The 21,394-nt window shown below is 39.8% G+C and overlaps 1 protein-coding gene across 1 annotated transcript; it reads right to left on the bottom strand.

Annotated features, from left to right (window-relative positions):
* Window positions 1–6,197: 6,197 nt before the first annotated feature.
* Window positions 6,198–19,249, bottom strand: LOC128514009 (myeloid cell surface antigen CD33-like). The gene is made up of 8 exons (XM_053487624.1): window positions 19,207–19,249; window positions 13,637–14,008; window positions 13,137–13,391; window positions 12,917–13,010; window positions 12,600–12,654; window positions 11,868–11,968; window positions 7,599–7,709; window positions 6,198–7,301 (listed from the first exon to the last, which is right to left on the bottom strand). Exons 1-8 carry the CDS (start codon window positions 19,247–19,249, stop codon window positions 7,235–7,237), a joined length of 1,098 nt encoding a protein of 365 aa, XP_053343599.1. The 3' UTR covers window positions 6,198–7,234.
* Window positions 19,250–21,394: the final 2,145 nt, after the last annotated feature.

Genomic DNA, 21,394 nt, shown 5'->3' with positions numbered 1-21,394 from the left:
AAAATCCTTGACTTGTGAGCAAATTGTTGGTGTAATTTAAATGGGCCTAATTTATACAGTATGTGAATATATTTATACCTGTTTTCCTACCTGTATATATTAATTGAAGTCCTTTTATTGTATCTTTTCAGTGCTTTTATGTCATTGTGTCAAAAATAACAGAAACAGGGCTACTGAAAATAGACATCCCTGAAGAGTTCTGTAAAAAAAAACACACAAATTATATTAAAAACATATAAAAAGAAAAAGAGCCATTATGATTATATTACATTATCAATTGCGTGAGGCCTCTTCCCATCTTCCTTTTATAACATCCCACACTCTGGTAGTGTTGTGGCCGTACTGCGTGCATTCAAATTTGCACAAACAGCTTTTAGTTCTCACTTCATGAGCTCAGTTCTGTATTCACACACGCATACATCACACACACACACACACACACACACACACACACACACATGGACCCAACAGTGAGTGTGTGAAGTTGTTACTGAAGAAGAGATGAAGATGCTGCACCTGGCTCTGATTCTGCTCTCGCTGTCCGGTATGAAACTCACTTGTTCAGAGTTTTAACTGTGTGCTGATCGATGTCACGGTGTGTATGTTCCTTAGAAATGAATTGTAGTGTGTCTGTTGTCGCAGAAATATTAATCTATTACAGAATCTTACCTTTCCATCTGAACCACTGAGTATACTGTAAGAGCATCCCAATCAATAGGCTACTGTCCCTTAAAAAAATTGTACAACACACATCAGTTTAACTGAGATTAATACTTTTAAATAAATTTCTCAGCTGTGATTATTAATATTTATTTCTCAAATACACATTTATTAAATGCATTATTTTTTATTAAAGTGTGTCTTTATGTTGACAACACAAACACATTACTGTGTGTGTGTGTGTGTGTGTGTGTGTGTGAGAGAGAGAGAGAGGGATTTGCCCTAAAGTGTAAAAAATTTGTGTATGCAATTTTTTTAAATGTTATATAGATATATACAGATATAAAGGTACAGTACATAATTTTATGTCTTCCCTAATCTCCATTTATTTCTCTACACAGGTGTTCTTACTAAGGAGAGGGAATTTGGTGTGAATTATACAGATTAATCAATCTGTGCTGTGAGAGAATTCAGTGTCTTTATTCTCTGATACAAAATTTTATACAAAAAAGTGTCCAGCCCCGCCGTATGTTTATGACAGCTCATCAAACACCAAGTCAGACTTTGAGTACGTTGGAGACGACAAATCAAACTGTACTTTGTTAATCCACAATGTAGAGTTCAGTTATTGGAGTACAAATTCAGATTTATAACTCATACACAGGTGAACCTGGAGTGACTGCAGAACTGCAGGTAAAATTTAATGATCAAAATAAAAATTCCACATATTTATTATCTGCATAATTTACTTTCCTCACCTAGTGGAAAATTTTTTTAGTTTTGCAGATTTTTTCCAGTTGTATTGTTAAACTAGCTTTGTCCATGACTAAAAAAAAATAGATAAATCACAAACCAAAATAGATACGTAAAATTAATATTTGCAAGCCAAGTCAATTAATACGTAGGTGCAGTACAACGAAAGTCCAAGTCACAAAGAGAATTCCCTGAAAATCTGCATTTCAAGCCTAGTCGAATAAGAGCAACAAAACTTTTCAAACTGCAATATTATTCAAATCAAAAGCAAATTCTATAGATCCAGTTCTAACAAGCCGAATCAATTAAGTAAAGTGTTTGTTTGAACGTTTTATTTATTCTTTCCTATAGAGAATGTGGAGTAAAGGTGCAAGATCGCATTTATTAACTAGATTTCGATTCCACATTCAAAAACATTCGAAAAAAACTTACAAAACATTTCTATGTGTTTCCATGGAGTACGTCAAACAAAGTTGTGAAATTGCATTTATTAGGTATATTTTAAATGCACACTCATAAGCACATATTAAAAAAATGTACAGCGCCATCTGTTGAATTTTGAGATTAATTAATGATATCTTTTTACACAGACAGACAAAAATTCCAAAACATATCTTAGCATGCGCAAAGATGTAACTTACATATACCTTCCAATTTAATTAAGAAATATTATTCATCTGATGTTTATTATTTAATACTACATGTTTATCTGTGTGTGAAATCCTGATTGAGTGACGTGGAGTCTTTCCTGCTCTTTAAAAAGATTTAAAGGTGTCACTAATCAGGCTCAGTGAGAACAGAACCCTTAAACAAGGAGACTCGTTAAATCTGGCGTGTGATTTGAACTGCACTGTAATTAGATTTATTTTTTATTTTCTATTATTTCAATAATTAATTTTTTTAGTTTGCATTATTTTTTATAAAGGATTTTTTTGATGTACGAGTGCTTTGATTTACAAGCACACTTCCAGAACAAATTATGCTCGCAATCCGAGGTTTAAATGTAATTTAGTCAGAATTATTTACAAGACAAAATGTCTCTGGTGCCCTCTAGTGACTGTTCGAAGTATAGTTTTTAGCACCCACATTTCCAGGTTAGGCAATATCTTCATAAACGTTTCTATCACTTTTTACAGATTAGCTCATTTAAGATTTTTTTTTAAAGACATCAAAAACACCCAGTGGCAGTAAATATGTGTGTTTTTCTACACTTACTGTATAAGCACAGTCAATGATGCACCATCAACCCAACACATAACAGTTTTAATCCGACTTCACTGTGTATATGAAAGAATATATTTTACTGCAGGATTTTAAAGTACCTGGAACCACCACTATTTCTCTGTAGAGGGTTTTATACTGAAACTCCCAACAATAATCAAACAGTAAAAGGATAAGATAGTCACTTTAACCTAAAAACCTGCAGAATTGACTTGGTGCTTTAAGACTTGGTGCTTGGTAGTTTAAAAACAAATTCTTACTTTTTTAGTTTACTAGGAGACATGCAGGACCAGTTAACATATCAGAAAATATTTTAAATATTAGAGCAGAAATTTAACTTTTAGTGAAATTAAAACTTTTGTGGTGCTTCAGTTTTTTGCCACTAGAGGGCAAACATTGATTTAGTACACATACAGTATGAACTGTATGTTTAATCCAACTATAAGATCTAGAAAGGAACAGTCTTTACTCACAACTCATCAACATTTCTGCATCAATTTCTTAAAATATCAAACTATAGAAGTTTGACATTTTAATACATAAATACATTTTAATTTTGTATTTATTTAATATGTGAATATTAAGTCAGTTTAATAAATTAATTAAATAGTAAATACATTATATACACTTAAAGGTCAATCCAGAGCAAAAATATTAATTTAAAGATCAAAATGATGAAGTGGATTTGCTACTTATTCGTACTGAATAACAGAAACACTGCCTCAGTAAGCACTCGATTGAGCGACACACTAACAGAATCACTGCTGTAAAGTAAAAATAAAACAAATTAAACCTGCACTTTACCTTTTAAAAGAATGGCGACAGAGAAGTGTTTCCATAAGAGTGTTTGTGTGTGTGTGTGTGTGTGTGTGTGTGTGTGTGTAAAGGTGAGAGGAGGAGGGAAGGGGCACAGTGTCTAATGATGCGCGCGCACACACACACACACACACACACACACACAAATACAAAATAAAATAAAAGATGTACCAGTAAGAGACGCGTAAGACCCAGCAGGGGAGACGATTACCTACAATCCCGCAGCGCAAAGGAGGGAAGAACCATTGGCTCAGTTGTGATTACATGATGCTTGCCGTCAAAACAAGAAGTGCATGGTTGCTACATGATTTATTACAAATTTTTGCTTATATTCCAGAACGCTCGCAAACCGGGTTACTCGCAATCTGAGATTCCACTGTATATTGTAATTTTAGTCATGTGTAATGGAAAAATCACATTTTAATTATGTATTTATGTGTAATTGTGCCACGTAGACTAAAGAAGCTTGAAAACCATCTGCTGAAGCTTAGAAACACAAGGCAGAGAACAGAACAGGAAAAACTTGATGTTATTGAATAAATGATAAGGTGAAGACATCTCTTCTGGGTCAGATAAAGAGTCGTGAGTGTGAATGTAGAAATTTCATGTACGGCCGTTGATTATGTTAGCAAAGATGTTTGTATATGAAATGGGAAAGCTGAGAGAAAGACATTTCCTTTCTCTATGCTGCAACTGTTTGCTGTATGAGACTGGTCCTTCTGCAGAAGTTATAATAAAATCTTTGTTACTTTCCTCTTACCCAGTGTATAAATTACTTGTCTTTATAGTGTTTTCAGAATTTCCACCACATAGAGCAAATTTTAAAGTTGGTTTAGAAACACATTTCTTTAATATTTTATAATTTTTTTTGAATTTACTCCAGCTATTTAACATTTAAATAGCTCCTGATTTAGGCTCATTCACTACTTTTAATGATCTTTTGTATCTACATTGGAGTCTCCTTTAATACTGGATTAGATTATTACTTGTGCTGTTTTACTACAATGGATTCACAAATGAAACCTACACAACCTGAAACTGAAAAACAATTACAGATATAAACCAGAACCCCAGATTGCGAGTAACTTGGTCTACAAGTGTTCCGCAAGACGAACAAAGATTTTTAATACATTTTGACTTGGAAAATGAGCAAGTCTTGCTTTACGAGTACCGAGTATCATGTATCACGTATGTGCTTCTTGTTTTGACGCCGAGCGTCACGTGATCACAACTGAAGCAACGGTTTTTCTCTCTTGTGCTGTGGAATTGTGGGTAATTAGTGTGCCTCTCTTACTGGTATAATTAATATCCATGCGTGCGTGTACTGTTTACTACAACACTGTGACCACGTGTGTGTGGGTGTGTAAAACATATTTTGTGCATATGCATGTGTGTACAGCGCACGTGTAAAGCAAAAGAAAGTCTCATTAGAGAGGTTAAAGATCCAATTTCCCTCTCTGTACCAGCCTGCTCTTTGTGTCTGTGGGCGCGCACATCATTGGACACCGTGCCCCCCACACACACACACACACACACACACACACACACACATACACACATACACAGACTCCTCCTACCTTCGCCTTCACAGACACTTTTTTTTAACTATTCTTATCATAACTAGATATGGAGTGACGAATGGCCTTTTGGAGCTACTGGAGTAGCGTGAACAAGCTGATGAAGTTGCTGTGATGTTGAAGGGGACTCTATTCCTTGAAACTCAGGGTGACTCTAAATGTCCCATGTTATGTTTACTGTTTCACTGTCATAACCTGTGTGCACTCCTGTTACTTGTTGTGTCTGTTTGTTATATGTGAGTTATTTGCACTACTTTTTTATTTTTTATTTTTATTCCTTTTGTGCACATCTGGAGTCTAACGAACAAAATTTCGATCCGATGTGTAAATCCTGTTTGCATGGTCGTATTGACAATAAAGTTGACTTTGACTTTGAATTGACTATGTAGCAGCTTTAGGAATGATGTTTGGTCAGGTCTGTGCTCTGTACATTGACGAAAACCTATAAAGCCATTCAAAACAATTCTATTCGACTTGGAGAGACACGCTGTCCTTAGATTTAGATGCCGGGAAACAAATTCATTTTACCATAGACTCTTTGTGTCTCACACATTAGGGAAAAAAAACTGTTCACCTTCGCTAGTTTTCATGAATGGTTATAGAACCTGTAACAAAATAGAACCTGTATTTTCTTGTTTTATGCAAATCACTGTTTTACCTTTGACTAGTTTTGAAAGAATATTTTTTTTTCAATAATGTTTGTGTTTTAATTGTGAGAGTATTGTTAGGCCAATTGGTTTTCATATAAGTACAATCACTTGAACCAACTACATCAGTGAGCTAAAATGGGAAACAACTTCATTTTTGAGTAGATAAAAAGTTGGGTTGAGTCAACCCCATAGAATTATAATTAATTTAGCTCATAACCAATACTACTTAAGCTGACTTAAATATTTAAATTACAAATAGAGCCAACTTAAGATTTTGAACTGGCTACACTTTGTGTCAACTAAACAGCAATGTAAAATATTTTGTTTGGCCAGTCCTCTAAAGGTTGAGTAAACTTTTAAAAAAAGCGCTTTTTACAGTTACTTCCTCTGCAGAATTGTTTCACATTAAAGAACAATAAAATTGTGTTTATTTTTTTAGAAGAATAATGATTAAAACACATTAATGAATTTACATCCAGAGTATCATGATTAACCAGAAAGTTTATTACAACAGCTGAAATGAAAAGTGTACACTGTACAGACGTTCAGGTTTTCACTACTCAATGGTAATATCATCTGAAGCAGACCTGAACACATTTTCTGTATTTGAAGATATAAACATACACTCTGTAATTATACTCAACCTTTATACAATTATTTGCTAAATCAACCTAGAGACTTGTGAATCTGGTGTAAAAGCAATGAAAAAACATACCAAGGAAAAATATTAACACAGCAGTGGGCGTGATCATCATCATCACTGTTACTGTGTTAATGAAGTAAGAAAATATAACATCTTAAAAATAGAAAGACAATGCTTTACACATCACATGCATCACTTTGTACATACAAAGCCAAAACTAAATATTTTGATATAATGATTAAAATAGGTTTTTGTTAAAAAGAAAAAGAAAAAAAACCTCTTTGGTTTGCTTCTTTATAATAACAATCAATTTCATTTCCACATTTGTCTGACACTTTTATCTAAAGAGACTTACAGCTGAGCGAGTAGATGAAGTTTAAAGAACTTTGCTGATGAATCCAACAGTGTCAGCTCGGCAGTGCCGGGATTTTATATCATTAAAAACTCCCTGCATTAAATGGTGATGATCAACATCAGAATCAGAAAATCTTGTTTCTAAAGCCGTATTCGGACCGGATTAGTTTTCTGGACTTAAGTAATGTTGTGTGAGGACGTCTGTAGTGATTCTGAACAAAATCCCACAGGATAAGGGCTCTCTGTATGAATCACACAGATGGGCGTGTCTTCATGATCTACACATGGTTGTTGCACTAAAAGTAGCCTCTTACACACATCTTATATATTTAATGCAGACGGATCGCTTTGTCCATTATTATACAGTAAGTGCTTGGTGTAAGGGGGCGTGGCCTCACAACTTCCAGACAGGATGTTTACAGTAAATAAACTGCCACTTCCTGTGATATTAGCGAGTCTTAAACCATAATGAGTTCCATGTGTGGAAACATCCCAGGCATTATGATGATAACTAAATAAAACTCATCTGCACTGTGGGTGAATGAGGTGTGAAAGCATCATCAGGCCGTTTTCACAGTGCTGTAGATTACAGAATCGTCCTCCTCCTGCTGCTCAGTGTGGACACGCCTGAAATTACACACACACCTGTTTATCACACACACACACATTCTGCATGTTAAACTGCTTTTACACCACACTTTGTGCTTTCTCACTAACACACTTACATTTAAAGATATAAGAGAGGCTGGTGAGGAAACGACTGTTTATAGCTGCGATAACGTCACTGAGACCAGAAACACACTCCATTCACTGGATGTGTTTTTGTGAGGTTTTATTGTAAGAACTTAAATCTTTTAATCTTAAAACACATGGTATTTTCTGAAGCAATTAATTAGTAATGATGTTTCATGTTTTCATGCTTACTGTTTGGTTGGTTTGTTGGGTTTGACGCACACAGACGCATAAGTCACTTCTTCATCTAACACTTCTTCACCAAGCTGAGGAACTTGATTAAGCTGCGCTGTGACCTGTGACCTTGAAAATAGAGAGAGAGAGAAATATAGATATAATATATATAATATAATCCCCCAAAACATACTTCTATGATACTGTACACAATATGTATTCTGATTTACAAGTTGATTTTGTATTACTCTTAGTTAAATATAAGTTTTCCACAACATATTAAACTGTATTTTAAACTCCACTGTATATTTCAATTCAATTCAATTCAATTCAATTTTATTTGTATAGCGCTTTTAGCAATTTTCATTGCCGCAAAGCAGCTTTACATAGTCAAAAGAATTATTTAGGTTTGTATGAAATGTGAATTTGTATGAATCAAAATGGTCAGTTTGACCCTGGTGAGCAAGCCGAGGGCGACAGTGGCAAGGAAAAACTCCCTGAGATGGTAATAGGAAGAAACCTTGAGAGGAACCAGACTCAACAGGGAACCCATCCTCATTTGGGTGAAACAGAAAGCAGTAAATGATCTGCATTTATACAGTGTGTAGGGTGGGAGGCAGTTCAGCTATAATAGCTGATATTAATTGATGTTAATATGGAGTCCAGGTAGTTATTGAAGACCCAGGTAGACTTGTAAGAAGTTCCAGTCATGAACTATCGAACTGTCAAGTCCCCAGAGAAACAGTTGCCAACACCAGTCAAGGCCAGAACCATTTTCTAGGTAGAGAGAATCATCCCCAGACACCAGACGCATCCCAGAGAGACACACAGGGCATCCATGTGACGAGATCTTCAGCCAAAACTGAACCCTGCGGAACGCCAAACTCCACTAGAGAACATGCAGAATAATCACTATTTAAGTCTACATACTGATAACGATGGGTCAGATTGGATCTGAGCCAGGAGAGGGCTGTACCCTTAATTCCTACTACATTTTCTAATCTGTGAAGAAGAATAGTGTGATCAATGGTGTCAAAACCTGCACTGAGGTCGAGTAATACAAGCACAGGTTTTTTAATTATTGGTTTGATAACTGCTAATTTTAAAGATTTTGGAACATACCCAATACTGAGTGAAGAATTAATTATTCTCAACAGGGGTTCTGTTATTGCTGGTACTATCTGTTTAAGAAAATGTGTCGGTACAGGATCTAATATACAGGTTGATGAATTTGCAGAAGAGATGAGTGAAATTAGTTTATTCTCTTTAAGGGAAGTAAAGTATTCTAGGTTCTGGTCTGACATGGCTAGATTAACATCTGCATCAATTACATTGTTCGGTTTCAAAACCTCAATTTTATGCCTAATATTTACAATTTTATTATTAAAAAGTTCATGAAGTTCTCCCTATTGCATGATGTTGTTGTGGGGATTTCTGCAGTGGTCTTATTTCTGGTTAATTTGGCTACAGCATTAAATAAGAATCTAGGATTATTTTTGTTATTTTCTATAAGAGTGGAGAGATATGTTGATCTAGCTACACTAAGAGCTTTTCTATAGTTCAGGATGCTCTCCTTCCATGCTATTTAAAATACTAACAATTAAGTTTGATGCCATTTACGTTCTAATGTCCAAGTGGTCTGTTTTAAAGTGCGTGTGTGATCGTTATACCAGGGAGCAAGTTTCTTATCTCTAATAATTTTTCTTTTAACTGGAGCTACATTATCTAAGGTATAGCGAAATGTCGACTCTAAATATTCAGTCGCCTGATCGAGTTCTGTGGGGTCAGACGGTGATCTAATCGAAGTTGGGAACTCTGGGAGATTACTGATAAAACTCTGTTTGGTAGTTGATGTGAATGTACGTTTCATACGGTAGCGCGGCGCTGTGTGTACATTATTACTGTGACACACTTGAATTGAGACAAGATAGTGATCTGAGATAACTTCAGATAGTGGAATTGTGAATAAATTTCTTATACTTAATCCAAATAATATTATTAAATCTAAAGTGTGACCTGCTTTATGAGTGGGTCCTACTACACACTGATTTACTCCTACTGAGTCCAGTATGAACATAAATGCTGTTCTCAGAGGGTCTTCTGGGTTTTCAAAATGAATATTAAAATCTCCAGCAATTAACACTTTGTCTACAGAAACGACTAGGTTTGAGAGGAAATCTGCAAATTCACTAAGAAATTCAGAGTACGGCCCTGGAGGTCTGTAAATGACAATTAGCGGGATCGACTGAGCTGACTTAATATAGTTAAATACACTTATGTTACTATAAAGAATTTCAAATGAATTAAATTTGTGTCCGTGTTTTTGTATAATAGTCAAATTATCATTGTGAATAACTGCGACGCCTCCTCCTCTACCAGTTAACCGAGGTTGGTGTATGTAGCTGTATCCAGGAGGACTAGCTTCATTTAGAGCTACATACTCGTCCTGTTTAATCCAGGTTTCTGTTAAACAGAGTATATCAAACTCCTGATCTGTGATAATTTCATTAACTATAACTGCTTTATATGCGAGAGATTTAATATTTAACAGTCCTAGCCTCAGATCAGAGGTGCCGGCTGCGCATTCAGTATGATCTGAGTTTGTGGTCTTTATGTTAATTAAATTACTAAAACAGACTTTCTGAGTCTTTCTAAATTTGTTTTTAGCTCGAGGAACAAACACAGTCTCAATAGAGTGAACCCTGAGTGACGACTCTATGCAGCTAGCAGATGGTTGGTTTAGCCTGTCTGTCTGCTCCCTGGCCTGGGCTCTGGATTGTCACCGATTAACTAGGCCTCTTCTGAGACTATGAGCTATACTGTAAGAAATGAGAGCAGCACCTTCCCGAGTGGGATGGACACCGTCCCGCCTAAACAGGCCAGCTTTGCCCTCAAAGGTCTTCCAATTATCAATGAAGCCCACGTTGTTTTCGGGGCACCACCTGGACATCCAGCGGTTCAGCGACCATAACCTGCTGTAAGTTATGTCACCACGTCTCATTGGGATGGGACCAGAGCATACTACTCCATCGGACATCGCCTTCGCTAATTTAAACACCTCTATAAAGTTATTCTTACTAACCTCTAACTGACGAAGGTGTATATCATTAGCTCCAGCATGTACTACTATCTTGGAGAACCTGTGCTGTCCTAGAGCCCAAAGATTACCTGCTATGTCCGGTGCTCTGGCTCCCGGGATACACCTAACCACTGACGCTGGTGCCCCTAAAGGTCTAGCTAATTTCACATGTCTCAGTATAGAGTGTCCTATAACCAGAGCTCTTTCAGGTTTCTCAGCAGGTGCATCACTGAGGAGAGCAAACCTGTTGGACACGTGAAGCGCAGAAGAGGTGTGCTCCGGTGGGCTAGCCTTAGCGTTAGCTTTGGCTGATCGAGTATGCCGCCGAGTCGTCACCTACGTCACCTAGTCGTCTTTTCTGTTTTGGCACCTAGGTGGTGGAATGAACTTCCTCTAGATGTCCGTACATCAGAGACTTTGACTATCTTTAAACGACGACTCAAGACGCATCTGTTTCTCCAGTACTTGGACTAACCCCCCCCCGAAAAGAAAAAAACACAAAAAAAAAACTCTTCTTAAATGTGTTGGACTAATGGTACTTAGTTATTAACCTAGTTAACCCAGTGTAAGTATGTATCCAATGTTGTAAACATTAAAGCACTTTTTGTAAGTCGCTCTGGATAAGAGCGTCTGCCAAATGCCTAAATGTAAATTTAAATGTACTCGCCCCGCTGTGAGGGCTCTAATGCCGGAGTCGGGGGCTGGTTATCTCCGCCTGAGGCACACAGACTGTCCGCTACAGGAATAACACTGCTCTCACACTCTCTAACCCTCTCTAAAGTCTGGATGCGCTCCTCTAACGCTGATATCTTCTTTGTCAGAGTGCTCACTAACACACACCTATCACAGGTAAAATTATCGCTAACGACGGAGGAAGAATGTGTAAACATCCTGCACTCTACACACTGAACGAACTGAATATTAGACATGATAACGTACCTGAGTCGGAGTTTAGTTGTTTGAAGCTGAATTCCGTTTGTTGTTCTTAGACGAAGAAACTCGCGCGTTCTCCAAAAAGCGCAGAAAAAGGCGAAGCCAAATAGTATGAAGATGTAAAAACTAGTTGCTATTAATATTATTATTGCATAAATGAAAAAGTTATGTAATTTACACGCTAATACAAAAGCAAAATTTTCGCGGCAACGATACAAAAACAGGAAGCTACGTCACCAACCGGAACCGGAAAATATATTTCATTATTTATTTACCCTTTGGTCTTTGCTTTCTTTTGGATAGATGTGTGAGTCACTTCCTTGTTCAGCGTTTCTTCACCAGGATCTTGAGAAACTTGCTGTGACTGTAGCTTTGTCTATAAAAACACAACACACACATCACCAGTTCTAATGTACAGCTGTGTTGGGAAAACCAGTAAGACTTTATTTGTCCAGTTTAAGTCTGTTGAAGTTTAGTAGATGATCAACTCGTCCCCAGTCCCATCAGAATTTCAGTTTTAGTTTGTGTAACATCAGCTGATCCCATTTTTAGTTAAAAGTAAGATAAAGATCATCTGAATCATGTAGAGAAACAGTTGATCATGATCATCTACATCAGACATTTTCACACGTTTACCCTATGGGGCCACTTCTCAAGTTTTTTTTAGAGAACTTCCTCCTCACCAGGTTATCCCGTTTGCACAGACAAAGTGTCATTTATTAAATGTTTAATAAAATAAAATGAAATGAAACTGCTTGTCCGGTGTGCAGGCGGGGCGGGTGTGGGGACAGCATGGAAAGAAATGTGACAGCGTGGGAAAATGCATGACTGCGTGGAAACCTGACGATAAGTTTCAGGTTGTGGTACCATGGCAGAAGTATGTCTATCTGCTGCAAAAATTACATTATTAACATATTCAAGTGTACATATAAGCTTTGACCTATTTAAGTGTGTACTTTACTTTTTAAAACTCCACTTAAAAAGTCATTTGTGTGAGAAGCTCCTACCTGTGTTTTCTCTCCACTTTCCCCCCTGTTTTCTTCTGCAGCTTTAAACTTCCTCCTAATAGAAGCAGGAAAACACACAGCGCACATGGACATGCCCTAGAATACACACTGTGATCTCATACATCTCATTTAAACAGAGTAAGGAACAATACTGTGTGTGTTAAATATTGCAGTAAACTCCACTTCAACTGTTATCAAGTAGAGCTAAAAATCTACAACTGAAACTGAATCCTGAGACTCGATTAAAGTCCAACACAGGATGTGATTTTATTACTCACTGTGTAGATTGTAATGTGTGGAAACATGCAGAGTTTTACCTCCTGTTGTAAATCACAGCTGGGATAGCGAACACCATGAACATCACTCCAGCCGTCACTAAAACAATCATCCAGACTGACCGACCATCAAGATCTTCACCTGGTGAACCGAAAACATCATCAGTATTCAACATGTGACTATTTAACTGAACACAAGTCACTTTATTTTTTTCAGTAATCACTCGAGACATTCAGGAGTGTTGTGAGCAGACGGACCCACCCTCGACCTGAAGGCTGATGGTTTTAGATCCTGACGTCTCCTTGGTTTTCCAAGTGCAGGTGTAATTCCCAGAATCCCTCTCGGTTAGAGCAGGAAAGTGAAGAACGGGTCCTGATGTGTTTAACTGCTCGTTGTTCTTAGACCACACAAACTGTGAGGAACTGTGTGTGCAGTTCACATCACACATCAGATTTAACGAGTCTCCTTGTTTAAGGGTTCCGTTTCCACTGAGCCTGATTAGTGACACCTTTAAATCTTTTTCAGAGAGCAGGAAAGACTCCACGTCACTCAATTAGCATTTTTCACACAAATAAACGTGGTATTGAATAATTAACATCAGATAGATTATATTTTCTAGAACTTTTCCAAAGAAAAAATTCACTTTTACAGTTTACCAAAAGATGACTGCAAAGTTATTTAATGCATTTCTTTATGTGAGAAAAAGTAAATAATTGAGATTATATTTATTTTGTATTTTTATTTGAATCATGAAAATTTACCTCCAGTTTGTAGAGTCACTCCAGGTTGTCCTGTCCATCTGTCACCGGGCTCATCAGTTATAAATCTGAATTTGTACTCTCCAGAATAACTGAACTGTACATTGTGGATTAACAAAGTGCAGTTTGATTTGTCGTCTCCAACGTACTCAAAGTCTGACGTGGTGTTTGATGAGCTTTTACAAACATATGGAGGGTCTGAACACACATCCTTGTTGTTGTTCATTGAGCACCAAAGCATTTGTGTCACCTGAATGTTGGGATTTGATGTTGGATAATAATAACTACAGGGAATGGAGACACTGAATCCTCTCACAGCACAGATCGGATTATCAGGATAATTCACACCCCATCTACTGTCCTGAGTGAGAACACCTGTGTAGAGAAATACATGGAGAATAAAGGAGACTCAAACAGTTCTTGTGATTTATTGCTATTCATGCTGTGTTCATCTCATATTTTTATGACTTCACTGTACACAATATAGCTTTGTATATCTTTATAATTACATATATATACACATATTTTTTCACAGATGCATATATAAATGCATTTTTGGAGATCATCTTTTCCCAGGTATGAGCAATTTCAGACTCACCCATGCTCACGGCAATTGAGGTCCAAACTGTTTAGTATGATCCCACAGAAAAGTCAGCGCAGCACAAATCACGAATAAAGGACACCCAGTGCACCACAGCCCACTGCACATCCCACTCTGATCAAGGCCCGTGAGATGCACCAAACAAACAAGTCCGATCCACAGAGGCCCAGCCCACAACACACAGCACCCAAAGGATCCGCTGCCAAAGTCCTGATGACAATCACTTCAACACACCCTACAGACCCTGCGAAGCCACACCCAAGGGGCCAGAGCTGCCCACGGGGAACCCAAAACCTACAGTACATATGTGTAATGTAATGCCTGATTGGTGTCAATCAACAAAGACTCAAACAATACTGCAAAACTAAAATATACAGGGGTACTGTAATTGTTTGTGTATTTATATCCAGTGTTGGGTGTAACACATTACTTGGATTAATTTGTTTATAATCTAACGCGTTAGGTCCGCCATTTAAGTACTCAGTTTATAGTTAAAGTATTAGTTATTTAAAAAAAAAAAACTGTAATCCGTTATTTAGACAATTTATGTAATCCGTAAGCCAGACAGCAATCATTTTCCAATCCATTAGAGTGTGTGTGAAAGTTGTCCTACAAGTGTCACACAAACTGTTTTGCGACTGGCACTAGGACCCAGACATAGTACAGTTGCAAAACAGGAAGCATAAAAAAGGAGACAAGATGGCGCTTCACATCGCTTAGTCAATTTAGTTCGCCCATGTTGGTCCAGATTGTTCGTCTGCCATTTTGTGAGTATTCACTTTCTTGGGTCTACTTTCTGATTCAGGTGTGTGTTTATAGGACGTGGGTTAAATTTGTGTTTTTTCCTTGCTCCCTTTCTGTGAGAGTCCTTAGACTAAATTGCGTGGTTATCCTGCGTACTCACTTGCTTCCCATTTGAGTTTACTACGCTATAAAGGGCTAACCGGGAAGTGCTAAGTCTTCTGATCATCCTGGTTAGTTCGTGACAGAATGACTGAGCCTCGAGCAGTAAACCCAGCGGATTATGCGCACCTTTGCGATGTGGTAGATCGGCACGCTGAGCTAATCAACCAGCTAAACGAAGAGGTCGCTACTGTTCGCCGGAGCGTCTAAGACATCGCGGCCTTGCCCCGTGAGGTGGCGGCGCTTCGGCATGAGAACGGTTAGCGTGGCTAACCGGCCTCCTGCGGGCGAGGTGGAGACCAACACAAAGCTGTACCACCTGCGGCAGGGTGAATCGTCTGTGAGCCGCTACACCGCCGACTTCCGTACTCTCGCAGTGCAGACCTCCAGAAGAGACGCCGTGCTCCAAACATCCTACTACGAGGGACTGGCTTCTAGAATTAAAGACGAGCTAGCCGGGCGAGAGCTTCCCGCCACACTGGAGGGATTGATTTAGCTCGCCCTCTGGATCAACCAGCGCCTCCTCTCTCGCCCGAAGCCAGCCCCGAGAACCCTGCCACCAGCACCCACCTTCACCTACAGTACACCACTCCACGACAATCGACCACCTTCACTCCCACCACCCATGGAATTGACGGATCTCCACTTCCTGCCATGGTTGACACCGGAGCCGGGGAACCCATGCAATTAGGAGGCGCCAAAATACTGCGTTCATTGATTCTGGTGCCGCAGGTACTGTAACCTCATTGACTTTAGCCATGCCCAAGAAATGGGGGTAAAAATCGAGGCGTTATCCCAGCCCATTCGGATTACATCTGTAGACGGTCGCCCCTCTCCTCCAGTCCTATCACCACTCAAACTCAACCTGTCACCCTACTCATCGACCAGCACCAAGAACAAATCCGGTTTCACCTTACCTCCATTTTATCACCCCCCCATCATCCTCGGACACCCTTGGCTACTTTAACATGACCCTCTCAATTCCTGGACACAGGACTGGATATTACAGTGGGAGCCGACCTGCACCGAACTCTGCCTACGGGCGCCAGCTGGGACCTGTTCTAGGAAGTCCGAGGCCCCTGACGTCGACACCAACGCCATCCCCACCGCCTATTGGGACCTGGCTGAAGTTTTCTGTAAGAAGCGCGCCACACACCTGCCTCCTCATCGCCCCTATGACCTGGAAATAGACCTTCAGCCGGGTGCCGTTCCCCCCCATGTCCACCTTTACTCCCTATCCACCACAGAGACTCAGGCGATGGAGGAGTATGTAGCTAAAGCCCTTCGTCAGGGCACCATCCAGCCCTCTTCCTCGCCCGCCACCACGGGGTTCTTCTTCGTAAAAAAAAAAAGCCGGTAAACTTCGACCATGTGTCGAATATCGGGGGCATTACCATAAAGAATGGACACCCCTTGGCTCTTACCAACTCAGCCCTGGACGCCCTCTCTGGTGCCACCATTTTTACTAAGTTGGACCTTCGGAGCGCCTACAACTTGGGGCGCATCAGAGAGGGTGATGAGTGGAAGCCGGCTTTCATTACCCCACAGGACACTACAAGCGCTTGGTCATTCCATTCAGCCTCTGCAATGCACCTGCCGCCTTCCAACAATTTATCAATGATGTCCTTCGAGACATGTTCAGTGCGGTGGGTGTTTGTTTATCTGGATGACATACTAATCTACTCATGCACAGCCGACGAACACATCCAACATGTCAGGGCGGTTCTCAAGAGATTGCTCGCCCATCGGCTGTATTGTAAGTTGGAGAAGTGCGTTTTTCACGAGCGCTCCACCAAGTTCCTGGGTTTTGTCATCTCATCCCAGGGTGTAGCCATGGACCCGCAGAAGCTTGAAGCTGTGCGCCTTTGGCCCCTACCCAAGACCCGCAAGCAGCTTCAACGGTTTCTCGGGATTGCAAACTTCCATTATCGCTTTATCTGAGACTACAGTACAGTTGCAGCACCTTTAACTGCCTTGACCTGACCCTCATCTCACTTCACCCTTAACCCTGCTGCCATCGCCGCCTTCCATAAACTTTGTCACCGATTCACCACCGCACCTATCCTCCTCTATCCAGATGCAAGTTAACCATTCGTTGTGGAGGTGGATGCCTCGGATGAGCGGACCAACCAACAACTGGAGCACTACCTGAGATGCTTCGTCGCCGATTGCCAGCGCTCCTGGGCCCACTGACGGCTGTAGCGGCAAGCCAACCACGCCATCCAACAGGCCAAGGCTCGCTAAGCTTTTACCCAGATTCATCGCCCCTATCGCATCACCCTCTGGATGAAACCTGTCACCTACCAGCTCCAGCTGCCTGCGGCGCTCCGAATCCATCCGGTTTTCCACACCTCACAGCTGAAACCCTTCACCACCTCTCCTATGATTCCACCCTCTGCCTGCTCCTCCTCCCTGAATCATTGGCAGTGGCCCTGCTTACACCGTACGCCGGATCCTCGATTCACGACCTAGGGTCGGAGGCACCCAGTACCTGGTCGACTGGGAAGGCTACAGTCCCGAAGAACGATCTTGGATTCCAGCCCGGTTTATCCTCGACCCTGAGCTCATTAGGAACTACCCTCGTCGGGTATCCTCCTACCCAGGACAGTCGGGAGTCGTCCTGGACAGGGAGGTACTGTCACACACACCCGTTCCGCGACCGGTACTAGGACCCATAAGTAGTACGGTTGCAAAACAGGAAGCATAAAAGGAGACAAGATGGCGCTTTACATCACTCAGTCATTGAGTTCACCCATGTTGGTCCAGATTGTTCGTCTGCCATTTTGTGAGTACTCACTTTCTTGGGTTTACTTTCTGATTCGAGTGTGTGTTTATAGGACGCGGGTTAAATTTGTGTTTTTCCCTTGCTCCCCTTCTGTGAGAGTCCTTAGACTAAATCGCGTGGTTATCCTGCTTACTCGCTTGCTTCCATGTTTGGGTTTACCATCCACGCTACAAAGGGCTAACCGCTAAGTGCTAAGTCTTCTGATCATTCAACAAGCCCCGGCCCCTCTGTTATTCCTGCTGTTATACCCCTATATCACCTATGCCAGACTATGCGAGACTATGCGAGGATCGACGCGCAGAAAGATGGAAATCCATCAGGAAATCACAGCGCCAAAACTTGCGGTGAATCATGATGAACCGTACTTACGGCTACTGAGCGAAAACACGTAGGTGAACAGATTGTAGGCCAAACTTTACTGAGTGATGATGGTAAAATAATTATAAAGGTCTTGACTAAAACAACAAGCATGAGGAATCACAAAGGAGTTTTCATTTTCTGCAATGGAAAAGTACTTAAACTAGTTACTTTGATCAGAAAGTAACGCTGTAATGTAACTGATTACTTTTTAATGAGAGTCATTTTGTAATGTAATTAGGTACTTTAAAAAGTAACGTCCCCAAATACTGATGATGTCTTTATATACAGGATTAGTTATTTTAAATGTTTAGAATAATTTTAAGAAGCAGCAAGCAGAGGAAGAAGTGATTATCTGTCACGTATACATTACAGCATATTCTGTCTGAGGAAGCTGCATTCACATTGTTGCTCACTGCTTTTTATATAACTTTACACGTTTAGTCAATGATATTATTATACAGGTCACACACAGACACAATGCAGCTCATTGGTTGGTTTGTTGGTTGGTTGGCTTGTTTTAATCCCAAAAACTAATTCTGTAAAGTAAAGTGAGGAGCTGTTTACTTAAGAAAACACACACATAGTGTACATATATACTGTATATCTCTTGCTGAGGCCACAGACCTGTATTTAGCTAATCTTCTGTACGAGAAGCAAATGTATAATTTAAACTAAATATTTCACATAAGATCATCTCTTCATCTCATTAGTGTACAATACAGAACATGTTGTATTGCATTGTTTATTAACCATAATATTATACAGTATAATGTGTGTCTGTGTGTGTGTGTGTGTGTGTGTGTGTGTGTGTGTGAGAGAGAGAGAGCTTATCCAGTAACTGAGTGTACACACTGCAACATCAATCAGCACACAGTTAAAACTCTGAACAATAATTCTGTCTAAGAGTGAGATGATGTTTCATACCGGACAGCGAGAGCAGAATCAGAGCCAAGTGCAGCGTCTTCATCTCTTCTTCAGTTAGAACTTACTGTTAGGTCTCAATGTGTGTGTGTGTGTGTGTGTGTGTGTGTGTGTGTGATCTGAGATAAAAGAGAATTAAAAGATGCTCCTGTATAATTGAACACTGACAACATAAGAGTGTCAAACCAACAGGAAGAGAGTGAGTCATGAATATTTTCGCACACAGACACACACAAATATTCGTGCACGTATACACACACACACACACACACAGCTTGTTTATGGGGAAAAGAACATGCAGTATGGCTACAGCACCAGCACCATGGTGGTATTTAAATGGCCACAAACTATTATAACAAGAAGATGGGCAGAGACCTCGTGCAACATGATTTGTGCTGTATTGGCATTTCTGTGAGATCAGATTGGACAAGCTGGCATTTGGTCCCTGTGTGCATATTTTGGTGATCAGAGGAAGTTCATCTCTCAGTGGTCATAATGTTATGGCTGATTGTGTATACTGCTCTCACTGACTCAGTCATGATGTGCGAGAACTAATAACACCACAAGCCTCAAACACCACAAGCAGTGACATACAAATAAAACAGGAAGATCATGAGAGGGAAGTGTTCTTACACACACACACACACACACACACACACACACACACACACACATCTTGTATCCAAACATTACACAATAGCTATAACCATATAACCACATGCTTTCTACCCAACTTCATGAGGATCTTCAACCAGCTTTTTTTTATTCTAAAATGATCTGAACACGGTGCTGCGCTACTTAAAAAATATTGAAAAACGACTTTTATAATTTAAACATTTAAAGAAAAAAATAAACCCTTTTTTTTTAATAATTACACAATGTCATGCAGGTGGGTGTCATAACAGGGAGTCTTATAAGTTGTCTTCACTTTCCAAAGCTCACCTGAAGAGTTCTGTAGGAAAGGATTGTGATGTTCTGCTGTAAACTGTTCTACCAGACGCACAGCATGAAATTCTTAAGTGTTTTTCTATGATTCAAATTCAAATTCAAATTTTATTTGTCACATACACAACCATACACAGTATGACATGCACATTAAAATTCTTATTCTACTGTTTATCAATTATTATTATTATTATTATTATTATTATTATTATTATTTATTCCTGACCTACTGTTATGAGGACTTGTATGCTAGGCGAGACAGTAAGGAGGGAGAGGTGGATCTGTACAGGTTGGCAAGGCAGAGAGATAGAGATGGGAAGGATGTGCAGCAGGTTAGAGTGATTAAAGATAGAGATGGAAATGTACTGACAGATGCCAGGAGGGTGATGGGAAGAAGGAAGGAGTACTTTAAGGAGTTGATGAATGAGGAAAACGAAAGAGAACAAAGAGTAGAAGAGGTGACTGTTGTGGAACAGGAAGCAGCAAATATTAGTAGAAGTGAGGTGAGAAGGGCGTTGAAGAGGATGAAGAGTGGAAAGGCTGTTGGTCCTGATGACATACCTGTGGAGGTATGGAAGTGCTTAGGAGAGGTGGCAGTAGAGTTTCTGACTAGTTTATTTAACAAGATCTTGGAGAGTGAGAGGATTCCAGAGGAATGGAGGAGAAGTGTATTGGTGCCAATTTTTAAGAACAAGGGAGATGTGCAGAGCTGTGGCAATTATAGAGGTATAAAGCTAATGAGCCAGACAATGAAGCTGTGGGAAAGAGTAGTGGAAGCTAGTTGAGGGGCAGAGGTGAGCATTTGTTCAAGTTCAAGTTCAAGTTTCAAGTTTATTTGTCACATGCACAATCATACAGAGTACAATATGCAGCGAAATGATTTTTGCGACCACAGAGTCGCGACGGCAGCCACCTAGGGCGCCATCATAGAAAATAAGGAATAAGATACATTAGGATAACGAGGGTAAAAAATCCCCTCCCAGACTGTCCTTCGAAAAGGGCAGTGTGCGATCAGGGGTGAAAAAATACCTCAGCAACAAGCACAGAAAAACATGTAATCACAAGACATAAACATTGCAACGATGATGGTACAGGAGATAGGAAATGTCCAATGTAAGCAAACAGCTCCAGTCCCTGCAGCTAAAGAGCGCTGGTCCCGATTCCGCCTGCCCACACTGAAGGGAATAAGCACACAAAGGCGTTGGATATGGGGAAGGTAAAGTGTCTATCTGTAGCTGTTCTGTGA

The sequence above is a fragment of the Clarias gariepinus genome, chromosome 26 (assembly GCF_024256425.1).
Source record: "Clarias gariepinus isolate MV-2021 ecotype Netherlands chromosome 26, CGAR_prim_01v2, whole genome shotgun sequence".
NCBI classification, from domain to species: Eukaryota; Metazoa; Chordata; class Actinopteri; order Siluriformes; family Clariidae; genus Clarias; species Clarias gariepinus.
Note: the sequence above shows the minus strand (reverse complement) of the source record. Positions and strands in the feature narration are given on the sequence as shown.